Here is a 14,262-nt window from a genome sequence, read left to right as displayed (position 1 = left end):
GCCTTTGGAGATGTATTGTATTTTAAATTAAACTGGAAAGTTCATAATGTGCAAAACCTGGCTTTTCCACATACATGTGGGTTTCTTTAAACACCAGTGAACTGTGCAACCATTGTTGTGATGATCATGCTGCACAGTACACGTTCTTAAACCAGTTCCTAAACCACAAATAATCGGAAGTAATGAAGATGTGTAGGTAACCTTGGCTTTCTGCCTTCTGCTTGCCTTTTTTTTTTAAAGGCCTTTTTTTGGAACTCCCTTAGAGTTACAGAAAAGAGGACAACCCTCAATTGAGGCAATGGTTAAATGAAGTTATGTCTTCATTACCAGTGCTCTGAATTGATACAGGGTATTGTGTTCCATCAGTGTGCTATCAATGTGAGTGTAACTTCTAAGTGTCTTGGAAAGAAACTCACCCTATTTTTTATAATAGTATTCAGGCTGCATATATTAATGAATAAGTTGTTGTGGAAGTCTAGTAATATCCACTCTTAAGAAATAATATGCATATAAAATAGTACCTACATTTAAAAATATTATTCACCATGGCCATAATGCTCTGAATATGTGACCATGATGATTATTATCATACAGATTTGAAGTGATAATTTTGAAGGGGGGGAAAAAGGGCCTTTGGAAGATGGTAGAGCAGATGAAAAATATCTACTTAAGAAAGACTGATTCATATATGAAAGGGTTTTAGGACTGAGTAATGGAACTAGATCTAAATACCAGGACAAACTATGTTGAATACTCTTGTGAACTCTTTTATTATCAAAAGTAAACAATCAGTGCTTTGGATATTTCTTTTCAATGTACTACTCACATGGAGATGCCATTAATAATTCACTGATCTTTTTCAAGCAGACATGTGCAACTATGGATGAAAAAACATAGTGAAAAATTACTATTCAACATTGAACGTAGTTTGTATGCTTACTCTTTTCTAGCACTTCTTATAGCTCTTTTTTTTTTGAAGGTTCTGGTAGAACAGGTTTTCTGACATGGAATATAGTGACCCAGAAGGAAATAAATTCTAAATCAAAGGGAAATCAGAGAGAAAATTACTTGCTTTTTCGTCTTGTTTATGACCTTTACTGATTTGTGATGGCGAGACGTGACAAAAGAAACAGTTGAGCTCTCAAAGGCAAGAAATCTACAAGTCTCCTTTGGGCTGTGATGTACATGTTCATATAATCGGTGTTTTTAACGTTGCTTGGAAAATCTTCACGTTCTTTTTTTTTAGGAATACTGCCACAATCTTACTAACCTTCAGAAAAATTACTTCTTTCAACCATCTAGCTTTAATATTAATTTACGTTCCTTGCCTTTTCTCCCATATTTCCTCATCCATTCCCTGTGGATGTTTAGTTTAACTGTTTGTTGCTTTTGATCATAGATCATGTCCTAGTTCTGCAATGACTTTTGCACAACTAGACTAGGTCTAATTAGACTGTTTAGTCACATACTGACAGAACTTTCCCAACAAAAGCATAGTGGCCATTGGTCAGATATTTCTGTGTTGTTCAGCACATTATCAGACACTAATTCGAAGTGATGCTTTGGATATTCGAGCTGAAAAAATAAAGCTACAGAGTAGCAAGTAGACAATGATCTTTCTAATGTTACATGTGCATTTATACTGTACTTTCCACCAGAGACAATTTTACAGAATTTGGGTGAAGAAATAGATACTTTGAATAAAGAAGTGAAAGGCAACGTCTCAAGCGATTTAAAATATTTCATTTTTAGGATATATTTTCAGATTTAGGAGACCGTTGAATTTACAACTTACAGTGGGCCAAATAGTAATGGTGGAAATTTCACCATATCACACTGACGCATATCTTTTTCCTAAAAGCAATGTATGCTTTCAGGTATCTGTTTGGAATCACTGCAGTGGAAGTTTTGAGGTTGTTAGAAACAGTGCTAATTCCTATTCAGTTATGTAGCTATGGGATATGCTACATCTTCTAGGATGATGCAGTGTGGATTTTCTTCTGCTGATTGTCAAGTGTGTCTCAGTTCTTTGCTCTGTTTGTATGTGTTACTCTGGTAGTTCAGAACCTTTTTCAATCCTTTTGTTCAGGTGATTGTAAGAACTTTATAATTGTCTTTTTACCTCCGTATCCTTTGAGTATCTACCTAGTAACAGTTGGCTGTTGGCTGTCTCTGGGTTAACTGAGGAAAGAATTCCAATCTTGACTTTCAGTTTGTCTACTTTTGAGTTTAAATAATAACTGGAATACACGTGACTGTAACTTACTGATTTTGTGGTTCAAAATAATGCTTTGCTTTAGAGCTGGTCCCTGTATTCTTGGGACTGAAACTAAAACCTCAAACATTTTAAAAGCAGTTAATACTTTATGTATGTGGTTGATATTGCTGTGTTGCATTTTACAATTTGTGAAGCTGCTGGCTTCTAGTAACCAGTTTCAGAGATAGTAGCTTACAATTATTTGGTCTGTTCTTTTGCATTTTATGCTTTTCCACCACCGTTGGTCAGCTGACTTTCAAATCCAGGAGAGCAAACACATTACTATACACAATGGTTCTACAGTATTTCTACTGGGGCAAAATAGTCTAAATTGCAATTGACCCTTGTAATCGGGTGATAAAAATTTTAATATTCATGAATCAAACTGTCACTTTTTTAATTAAATATTGGTGTGGTTTACTTCAGTTAAATAAAGAGAGGTATCAAACTTGATGCAGGGGTTTTATAGGAAGGTAGAAGCATATTTTGGAAGCTGGGGGTTTTTTCACAAGGAGAGGCAGAGAAGCCATTGGTATATCTTTGTACCACAGCTACCAGTTTCTTTTTGTTCCATCACCAGTTGATACTATGGCTAGAAGCTTCCATTCAGTTGAATCTGTACATAATACTTAGTAACTCACCATAAAGTGCCTTTTTTTTTGACCCCAACTTCATATATCATACTATCGCTATGTTGTTTAAACTTGGTGGTAGCCAAGCATAAGTAGTTTGATTGCATGGATTTATATTGCATGACTTACAAACTGGTATTAAAAGTACATGTAGACAAAGCAAAGAATTGAAGACCCTGGTATTATACTCTGTCATTTTAATCAACCTTTCCTTTTTTTTTTTTATTTCGTAAAGTCTGGCTGGTCAATTGAAAAACCTCTCATCATTACTGTGCGGGCCTTTGGTGTTACAAATGATTAAAATGTTGAGGTTTTCTTACATAAGGACTCAGAGGGTTGTATTGTAATTAGCTGAATTTTGTTCCCTCTTTTTTCTAAGATTATAATGTGAATAGCCAAGGGAAAAAACAGAAGTTTTTCTCTGTCTGAATCCTAAGGTAGTTTTACATTCTTTTTTTTTATAAATTCCTGTAGTCCTCTTTCTTCTTTCTTAGGACTATCTTGTCTATAAACTCCCTTCTTTTTCTCCTCCTCTCTGTCTTTGTTTTTCTCTTTCTCTCTCTTTCACAAGAGACACAGATGTTAACACCTCTGTGCCTGCATCTTATGAAAGCTGTTAAAAAGATGAAAAGAGAAACTGGTGATCAAAGCAAGAGGAGTGCATTAGATGATAGTAGAAGCAATAATGAGATTCCAGATAGTGGAGTGCTGTTTGAATAAAGATGGATAGGTTGCATGGGTTTGAAAGGGAAGATGGTACTTGGAGGTGATTGACCTTGTGGGGCTCCTGTAGTTTCTGTAAGGTTCAGATAAGCACCCAATATTTAGGAAAGAATGTCGGTAACATAATATAAAGGTAAGATTTAAGATTTGGATTCTATTTCACATTCTTTCAGCATGTTGTGATTCATAACATGCTGCACCACTTAATGAGCATTTGGTAGTAGAGCACTAAAATGGTAACTTTTGGGTGCTTATCTGAACAAAACCTTGAACCTTCTGGAGTTCACCTGTAATTAGTGTCTTCTAGTTTTAGTCATGTTGTTAGCAGTATTTCAGCAATGAGGCTGAAAATACTCTGTGTTGATGCTCTTCAGGTCTGAATTGTAAGTTACAATTCAGGCTGATGATTTTTATGCTCTATTTTAGCAATTGCTCATCAAGAGGTGCAGCATATTATGGATTATTAAACATGCTGAAGTAACATACAAACCTAATTAAGATTTTAAAATTTTATGAACAAAAGGTAAACCTCCCAAATTATTGTAGTTTAATATGCATTGTGAATGTATTTCCCATCTTATTTTTTTAAATATTATGGGCCAAATTGCTAACTTTTGTTGGAGGCTTTCAAGTGTTGAAAACATTAAGAACAGCACAGCAATTTGATCTTTGCTCATATTACTGAGTTGTCATTGTGCTGTATTGTAACCAATTAGGATGATTATGATCTAGGATGCTTAGATGTTACATAATTTGAAATGCCTATATGTAACTCTGCATGACACAACAGAAAGAGGCTCCATCATTTATAACACTTAGGCAAAAAGAAGGTAATTTGATTTGCTGTGTTTTTTTCTCTAGATGGTTTCAGCTTTGTTTAATTTACTGCAAATACAAGCATCCGAATTCCAAACTGAAGTCATGGAGCCCTAAGATACACCGTTACAGGTTGTCATCTATCTTGTCTTGATCTTGTGAAAGGCCTCAGCTTCAGTTTATGTTTCCTGGATTTTTAAAACTATCCCTTGTTTGCTTTACAAATTAGTACTTACTAAATCCACACATTTGGAGATTGACTTTGAGGTCATTGATTAATTTTCAGTTTATACTTCTTTCTCTTAGCCATTAAATTATTTGAACAAATATAACGTTGACAAAAGATATGTTAGCTTCATCCTGTGTACTCCAGTGAAGAAAAGATTACCTTAGAAGGGTCACCTTATGTTGGTGGGTGGGTGAGTGTGCATGCATACGTGTGTGAGCGTGTGAAAAAAAGCAGTATACTTTCTGTTAGTGATTTTGGGTCTGACCTTTCCAGGGCAGTTTGTCATATGTTTTTTTTAAGACTAGCTTATGAAAAACAATTGATTAGAGAGGTTACAGATAACGGTGGTAGTAAAGAAAATGCCTCAGATCAATAACTAAAAAACTAGTGTAGTACCAGGTATAGGATTTGTAGGGTTCAGCTGGAGAACAGAAACCTTTATGAACCTTAGTCAGAACTTCTTTGTTTAACTTTTGAAAGTCAGCTGAAAATGAAGAAGACATAGCCATAGCAGGACCTGGTATAATTCCATGTTCATTTAATGAATTAACAACACAGATGGATTTTTCACTTCTTTTTAGGTATCTTGTTTGTTTTCAAATGACTGTTAATGTTATTTTTCATTTCGTGTATAGGGTGATGGAGAATATATTTCAGATTCTACTTCTTCTTTTAAATGCAGGGGAAAATATCATCATTTAAATAAGTTTGGCTATATTTAAAAGAAGTTACAAAACCCCTTTAATTTCTTGGGTTTAATATAAATTACTTTTACAGATCAATACATCGTGTTATTTTTGTAAATCTTTGATGTTTTGCATAGTTTTCCATGAGGAAGTATTCTGTTGATTTTGGGATATTGTATATCTGTCTCAAGCAGAACTCATTTATGATTTAAGTAGAGGTTTTTTGCTCAAATAGTAATAGTGTTTTAAAGCCCATAGTAATTTTAGACTACCGTCATTTTGTCTTTAGGGATTTATTGAGGCAAACTCCTGCTGAAATTAAAGTCTGAATAAGGACTATCAGACTATGTCAGTAATAATGGCTAGTTTTGTTATACTGCTTTTCCAAGCAATTTAGAAATAAGTATTTTTCTCTTTTTATGAAGCAGGGAGATGAGTTGATGTGCTTGGAATCATCCTACAAACAGATGAATGAATAAAATAGTTTTGGAGTGCTGAATCCATTAATTCACATTGTACAGATGATTATTTGTTTGGAATTAAAATGTCTGAGTGGTATTAGTTCAGTGAATTTAGAGGAGTCTAATGCCCCTGAGAAGCCTGAATATACAGAAAGAATCCTATTGAAAGGAAATTGTTAAATACTCTCATTTGTGGATATGTTAGGCTGGCAATGAAAGACTTATTTTGAATTTTACTTCCAATTATATGATAATACATAGATGGTATACTTATGAAGGCATATCAAAAGTGGAATTTTACACATAAACTCTGGAGCAAAAACCAGAATTCTGGATTTAAATAATCTTGAAACGTAGATGTTTTAAAACTCCAGACTGTTATCCAGATCTGATTTTTTGCTTTTGTCTATATTGGAGTGGTTGAAATCTTTGTTTCTTATTTCTGAATTTTTGTTTTTTCGGAACTCTGAACCAAACTTCACAAAGTCAGAACAGCTGTTAATTTAGACATTTGAACTTGATCAGGGCTGAAATAAATAGGTCACAAGTAGAATTGTCACAGTCTAACACTTCTAATTAGTGTGACAATGTAAAACCACACATGAAGCATGAAAAAGTAAATTACACTAATTTTGCTCAACAAAATGAGAAAGTAAATTACAGATTAAAGTAAATAAGGTAGGATTATGACAGGAACACCTCATACTGTGTCTGAAAGGAACCCATCTTAGGTTTTCACTTTGAAATCCATACTGTATTGAAGTTTGAATTCATGGTTGATTTAGATGTGAAATTGATTTAGTGTTGAATTTTAGCACCTTAGTTGCTGTGAAATTTGTAACCTAGTTATATTTTTCAAGAGTCTTTGTGTTGTATCTTTTGTTATTTCCTGGTTGTTTTATTTTAAATAATGTGTTTATTTGTGTGTATCTTAATCCAAAAATTTTATCAGCTGAGTGACCATAAAATGGTGGTTTTTTTCAGAGATTTAAGTTAAGAAATGTTAGCATTTCTTCAGTGAAAAAAACTAATTTGGAAAGTTCGGCATTGAGTGCAGGTATGCTTTTACAAGTGGTAGTATTTCTCCTAAAAAGAGGCTTAAGAATTTGGTTGTTTTTTAGAGCTATACACTAAACAGGATGAACTAACTTAAGCTTAATTGTCAAAAATTGGATGGAAATCCAGAAATCATCACTACTTATTCCTTATGATTTCAGACCATTCTTATATGTTATTTTTTTAATGGATTTTAAAAAAAATACTTTGCTTTTGCAAATCATGTCACCAGCTGATTTTAAACTTGGGAAAGAATGTTGCATTTTCAAGAAAAGAGTCTACTGTTGAACTGTTGGTGCAGCTCCTAGTGAGTAATGTATAAATAATTTAATTTGTATATGCAGTACAATGCAAGAAATATTAATCTTGGGCTAAAACATAGTAGTTATTCCTATTGATGTGTATAAAAAAGATAGTCTAGGTACCAGATACTCATTCATTACCTCAGAGAAACAATGAACTTGGAGGGAATGGATAATAACTTTACTTTATTCACGCTATCTTTTCCTTTTTCTCTTTGTTTCAAGGTTCAGCCATAGAATCCATGCAAGGATTTTTTGTAGGATATGATTTCAAGCAGCTGTTAAATAAAATGAAACACTAATGACTACCATAAGGTCATTTTAATTATATGATTCTATTCCAAATTTTAAAAAATACTTAAAAATAGAAACATGTATAAGCAAGTTCTGAATTCTTGCACAGATCCCAAAGTAATACAGCAAAGATTATCATGTCAGTAATTTGCCACAAAAGCAAACCACTCCTGATTCTATTGAGCATACACAGCCGAATTCAAGGGCAACTGAAGCAACCGTGAAGATTACCAGTGTTCAGCCAGCTTTGGATCACACCCACATTATGAATTTCAACTCCCAGCTAGTTTTAACAATGAATCTCCAATGTCAACAGAACTGGCTTAATTTAAATTAGTAAATAGGCAAAACCAAATGAGAAAATAAGGTAGGAAAAAAAGACAATTTGTAAACTTCTGTTTGTTTAACACTGACAGTATAGGAAAATAGGATAGGCTAAAAAATTTATAAAAAAACAGCTGCAATTTTTAAAAACCTAAAGGAAGTATTTTGGTATATATCTCAATAAGTTCTAACTACACATGCACTGCTTTAGCAAGTGTTGCAGAAGAGGTGTGCAGGTAGTCTTAGCTCAAAAACTTTGTTTTTACCTAAAAGAATCAAAAATAATTGTTGCTTTTTCATTTTTCAAAATTAATAATAACCATTTTAGAAGGTAATTTTGAGTCAGACAATGACAGTAATGGAGACACTGCAGCACATCTGAAGACTGCTTTCATAGCAACACTAAAATATACTAAGCCCAGTGTTAGGACAAATCAATAAAAATGCAATTTTAAAACATTGCTTGCATGGCAGGTGTAAGTAACACATTCTTGTCTACAATGTGATGCTTCCAGATCCTTTTTTTTTTTTTTTTTGACAGAATATTCTTAGGCAAAATATAGTAGCTTCAAAATCGCAGAATATTTCATTGCTATCTATAGCTTTCTTTCTGCAGCCCACTTCTTAATAGTCTCTATTAAAAAAAAATTGTGTATACATGTGTGCATAAGGACTGACAGAAATATTATAGTTTTATTCTGACCAACTTGCTTCTGCCTTCTTTCCTAGGAAGTGTGTAGAGAGCTCTGGTGCCTCAGCAAAAGTAACCGCTGTGTTACCAACAGCATTCCAGCAGCTGAAGGTACTCTTTGCCAAACAGGGAGCATTGAAAAGGGGGTGAGTAGAAATGATTTACTGTTTGTAGAAGCAGTTTATTACTCAAAGACAACAAGAAGAAAGAACTAGAAAATTAGAGTATTTCACAGCAACTATAACAGTTCGAAAAAAAGAGTTACTATTTCAGAATACACATTCATCGTCATGGAAGTGTCCTACAGAATTATTTCACAACCATTTTATATGTGTATTTTAATAAAACATTTGTCCTTGCTATAAAACTCTGCAACCTTGAACAACAACAAAAAAAACTCAACCAAAATCTGTTACATTCTCTGTTTGTTTTTTTTTTGATTGTTTGTTTGGGGTTTTTTTGAGTATTTTTTTTGTAGAAACCCTTTTAGTTTATTCTTTTTTAGATTTTACACCACTCTTTCATAAAAGCCTGTTACAGCTTTAGGTCTGCCATGGATTTTGAAATTGTGTAACATAAATCTAGAGTCTGAATTCTGTCATTTTTTTAGAAGGTAAAACAATCTTTTTTCCTTCAGATATAAGCTGAATCATGCAAGTGTGTAGAAAAAATGTTGCCTCAATAAAAGGGTTTTCTAAAAACCTTTATTTCCCAGTGACCTTTCTGTTTTGACTTCGAACTATTCTTTTAGTCTTCAGTTATGCTTGCATAACTGTTTACCTCTGTAGGATTTTGATGTACAGTCAGATGAACTCTTCTACCTAACAGAAAAATACAGGAAATCGACATTGCAGTAGATAAGTCTAGCACTATGGTATATGTCTGAAGATGAGAATTTTGATTTTAAAATTATCTCTGTGTATCAGTAGTTCCAGACAATAATATTAGAAGACTTTCTCAGTTACAAGGCAAAATCTATGCACATCTTAAAGAGGGAGAAAAATATCTCAATTAATTTACAAGACGTACTTGGGAAAAAAAAGAATTCTGTATGTCTTTTTCAAGATAACGTATTTTATTCAGGTTTGTATAAAGTGAATATTGTTAATTAATGTTGTTACATCAAACAATTTCCAGTATCAGTCCAAGAATTGCTGCATCTGTTCATGAGAATTTACTGCTGCAGATTGGATTTTTTTCCTAACAATGACCAGTGATGTCTGTTCTCATTCTGACTTTTGCTGTACTAGCTGGGCTAGTTTCAACAAAGATAACAGTGCATTTTGAGTTGCAATCTGATGTTTAAACAAAAAGAATGAAAGCTTTTGGGCAGCTGTCACAGTTTATTAATGCTTGTTGATGACTTCATTCCGGGCCTGTGACCTAGTATCCTTCTGATGGCTTTTCTGTGCTGAGATTGGAAATATTGGTGAACTATGTGAAGTAGATTTATTGAAGGGGTCATTTAAGAAAATAGAGTGATTAGAGTTAGCCGATGAAAACAGAGAGACCTTCTCATAGTACCAGAAATGTTACCTTATATTAGAGTAATAGAAAATGTTAGAAGCCCTGCTCTTAAATCAGCAGTCTAGGTTTATTTTGGAACCACCTCTCCTTACCAACGACAAAGAGTATTTTACCTCAGTTTATGTTTTTTAAGCCATGAGACTACAAGTTGAGATGCTTTTAGGCACTGTGCCATGTTCACTTGTCAGAGGCTTTAATCAGTTGGCTCTCTACAAAACGTCTTTTTCCAGTCATCAGTATCTTGTTCCATTGTTAGATTTTAGAGGAAAATGAGAGAATCCGTGCCATTTTACAAAGATTTTGCATTACAAAGATTTTACAAACAATTTTACATTTTACCTGTTAACCACAGGTGTCCGTTAACAGCAGAGAATAGGGTCTGTAAACTGAAGCCTCAGAGGTTCCAGTGAATTAATAGTTCCTGGTAGCAATAAACAATAAAATACATGCTCTTTCCAAATATGTAGTTGTCTTTACCATAGAATAAGGTGAAATTAATAGGTTAAAGTTCTGTAATACCTTGGTATTATTGCTGTTGTTATTATTATTGCTGTATTTGTATTGCAGTCATGCCTAAAGGCCACAACCAAATTAAGCTCTATTTTGCTGGACTCTGGCCAAATACGTAATAAATGACATTTCCTGCTCTAAATACCTGATAAGATCTTAGAGTATTTAATCATATTTAGATATTTATTAATGTAAATTTGGTTTAACTATTAAAGCATAATTTAATGCATTGTACACTAATTTTTTTGGTGGAATGTGGAGGGATTTCTACAATGAAAACAGCCTATTATAAAAACTTCTTTTGGTTGGTTGTATAAACCTACCAGGCTTTCAACCCTTTGGATTGAAATTGTCCATGGTAGATGTCTGCCTACACCTAAAGATTTTTAGAATGTTTTCCATAAAAATTACTCAGCTTTTTTCTGCATATGGGGAAAGAGAATAGAGTGGTTTATTACTGCTGATGGAACTGTTACATCAGTTCTATTTTGAAGCTTTAATATGTTCATGCTTTGGTAAAGGGTTTTACATATTGGCTGGGTTCAGAAAGGTACACTTTTTCCTGATTTGTGATAAGAAATTTAAATATATATGAAGTTTTTCTCTGGTATACCCAGAGATGTGTCTGTGAAGGCAAACTAGCTGATAGATATGCACTGAGGAAATTGTGCATATAAAACAATAAGACAAAATTGATAGGAATGCTTATTTTGTGTTTTAATTTCGCATAATAAAAAAGGTAACCCTTTTCTAAGATCATAACTTACATCTATGCTAGGGATGTAAATGAGGGGCAGACATGCAAAAAGTGAAAACACAGTGTGCTGAAAGGATAGTTTTATGTAGCTAGATTGTGGGATGATTTATCATTGGATATTAACATAAGATAAATTTAAGTTATTGGACATTACATTTTCTTGCAAAATGATTGTAGAGTCAATGACTGAAAAGAAGTTGTTTAAATTTAAATTTATATAAATATTTTTCTTCCTCTTAAAAAGTGTGAAATAATTTTCCTCAATATTAGAGTACTTACTGTGTGATTTTTCTTAAAAGCATACTATTGTAAGTGTTAATTCTGTCGAGGAGCTAATACTCATATAAAAGTGATCTCAAATGTGCCACAATATCATGTTTTATTTTGTTGGTAATCACCTCACCATGAAAAATTTCAGACTGCTTACATTATTCACAGATGTTTTTACACATTTTATTTGCATTCAAATGCATCATCGTTGTCTTTCTGTTGAACTAATGGAACTTTATTTTTTCAATGTTAGAGAAGAATTTATATTTCAGTTCTAAACTTCTAATGAAGAACTGTTCTTCTAAAATAGCTGTCACCTTGTCTTTTATCTTCATGTAGTGGTTACTCAATAGTTCTTACCTCATTAGAGTAGATGAGGTGTTTTTTGTGGAAGAAGTATATTTCTGCAGTCCCATTAGAAATAATGAAGACTTTGTTAATTTTGAATTCCTCTGACAGAGATTCTATGTGTCACTGGCTTCTAGTGAAAGATAAATTTTCACTAGAAAATTAAGAAGCAACATCGAAGTAAGCAGAAAGTCCTCAGATTTAACTTCAGTAGAAGAAAAAATCCACCATTTAAGGAGGTTTTCCAGGGGAGTATGGGAATGTAGAAGAACACTGGTTGCATGACAGAGGAAATTACAGACTACAGAGATTTTACACAGCTTTGTAAAAGTAAAGCTGATAATTGCACCCATCTCTTGTCTATTACTCGTAATTGTATAGATTGGGATGTTTTGCATATTGGTATTCTTATGGATTTGTAACTCTTGAGTGTCCTGCATTTCTCAGCTTGGATTTTGACATGTTTGTAGTGTGCATAATGTACTTTTAATTAAATTAGTAGGATACTCATTACTTTTAATTTTTTAGCTTTTGACTTCAATATAGATATCTGTTCATGTACTTGTGTGGCATCTCTAATAGAATGCTGCAAGAAGATTTTTGTATTTAGTCAATACAGTTTTTATCACTTAATTTATCAGTGTAAAGAGAAGAAAACCAGGTGATTTTAGTCACTGATGTAGCTCACATAAATACTTCATTCTCCATCATAGTTTTTCTCTTAGAGGCGTATCAAAACACTGTGCCATTTGGATATATCTATGCTAGCTAAAAATGTGAGTTCACTCTGTGGCCTGAATTGTGTTATGGAGACATTCAGTAATAGTCTGGATTTAAGGGAAGCTCCACATGAAGGGTACATTTCTCTGATGAATTCCTACTCCAGTCTGTAAATTTAGAACTGGAAGAAGAATAAAGCATAATTTTTTCAGTACAAGTCCATGAAACCTTGTGTCTTTGTTTTTTTTCTGAAGAATGGTGTGGTGGGTTGATCCCATCCAGCGGCTAAGCACTCACCCAGTGGCTCACTCACTTACCCTACCTTGTCCCCAGGGATAGGGGAGAGAATCAGAAGGGTGAAAGACTGTTTAGTTAAGTGAAAGGTAAAAAAAGGAAAAAAGCAAGCAAGAAATCAGAGGGAACCACTCACTACCACCAGATTGTTGCCCGGCCAGACTCTGAGCAGTGGCTACTTCAGGCACACTATCCCCTACCCCAGCTTTGCTGCTAAGTTTGGTGTTACAGGGTGTGACATATCTCTGTGGTCAGCTGTCCTGGCTTTGTCCCCTCCCAAGCTCTTGCCCACTCCCAGCCTGCGCACTTTGGTGACAGGTTGAGAAACTGAGAAAGTTCTGATTGTATGCAAGCACTGTTCTGCAATAGCTGGAACACTAGTGTGTCATCCACACTGGTCACAAACCTGAAATGCAGCATGATACAGGCTTCTGTGAGGGGAACTCTGTCCTGCCAAGACCTGGTAGAAAAAGACAATGCGTTTTGAACTTGAGATTTAAAATAACCGGCCCTGCCTTTTTTGTAAACACATTAATGCTTTGTGTTTTTTTTCCTTAACTGATGGAGTATGAGGCCTGTAAACAGAAATGTTTTGGATTGTAACAACTATGTTGTAAAACAGGTACAATACATGCAGAAAAAAAAGAGGCCATGGAGGATAAAAATGTTTTGAGAGAAGAAACAAGAATGGATATGGCTAGAAGAATAATGTTACAGGTTTCAGTTATTAATGTGGAAATAGTGAGGAATTAATACAATAAGGAAAGGTTATGTTAAATTTTACAATGTTTTTGTATGCAAAAGTATGTTGTATCTAGGTATCAGCTTTTGCTGATGTATCAGCTGATGTTTTACTGTTGTATCAGCTTTTGCTGATCATAAGCTACAAATTTTAATATCAATATATCATTTCATTGTACATCTTTGAGAGTTACACAGACTCTGACACATTTGACAATCCAGAAGTAGCTTTTATTCAAAATGAAATTTCCAATTGAAAAAATAATTAATTTTATTAATTTTTTTTTACTAACTCTCTGTACTGTCCTTGTTCATATCAAACTCCTTTTAATTATGAGTGAAGTTTAAATTATCTTTTCAGTTGCTTTCAGAAAAATCTGGAGCAATTCAAGTCATTGTGATTGACATATGTCCCACATTGCCGAGACTGAGGATTTAGGTGAGCCTTAGGACTTAGGAGAAGAGAAAGTTTGGCTTTGCTGTACATATTACTCTGAAGTCAACACTGAGTCTTCCAGTAGTGTTTCCGGGTGAACAGGGATATATCTATCTGTCCATGTCTTCTGTGCATGAGTCAGTGTGTTTGTCAGATTCATATGGCTGATTTTGGACACAGAAGTTTTC

General features: G+C 33.9%; 1 protein-coding gene across 6 annotated transcripts in view; it reads left to right on the top strand.

The window, feature by feature from the left end:
* Positions 1-14,262, top strand: part of ADAMTS6 (ADAM metallopeptidase with thrombospondin type 1 motif 6) — a 146,500-nt gene that overhangs the window by 88,571 nt on the left and 43,667 nt on the right. For all 6 annotated transcript variants that reach the window (XM_032676257.1, XM_032676253.1, XM_032676254.1 and 3 more), the window contains one exon: positions 8,510-8,617. In XM_032676257.1, coding sequence (XP_032532148.1) covers positions 8,510-8,617 — 108 coding nt within the window. The remainder of the gene's footprint in view (positions 1-8,509; positions 8,618-14,262) is intronic.

The sequence above is a fragment of the Chiroxiphia lanceolata genome, chromosome Z (assembly GCF_009829145.1).
Source record: "Chiroxiphia lanceolata isolate bChiLan1 chromosome Z, bChiLan1.pri, whole genome shotgun sequence".
In the NCBI taxonomy this organism is placed as follows: domain Eukaryota; kingdom Metazoa; phylum Chordata; class Aves; order Passeriformes; family Pipridae; genus Chiroxiphia; species Chiroxiphia lanceolata.
This window is presented reverse-complemented; position numbering and strand designations above follow the sequence as displayed.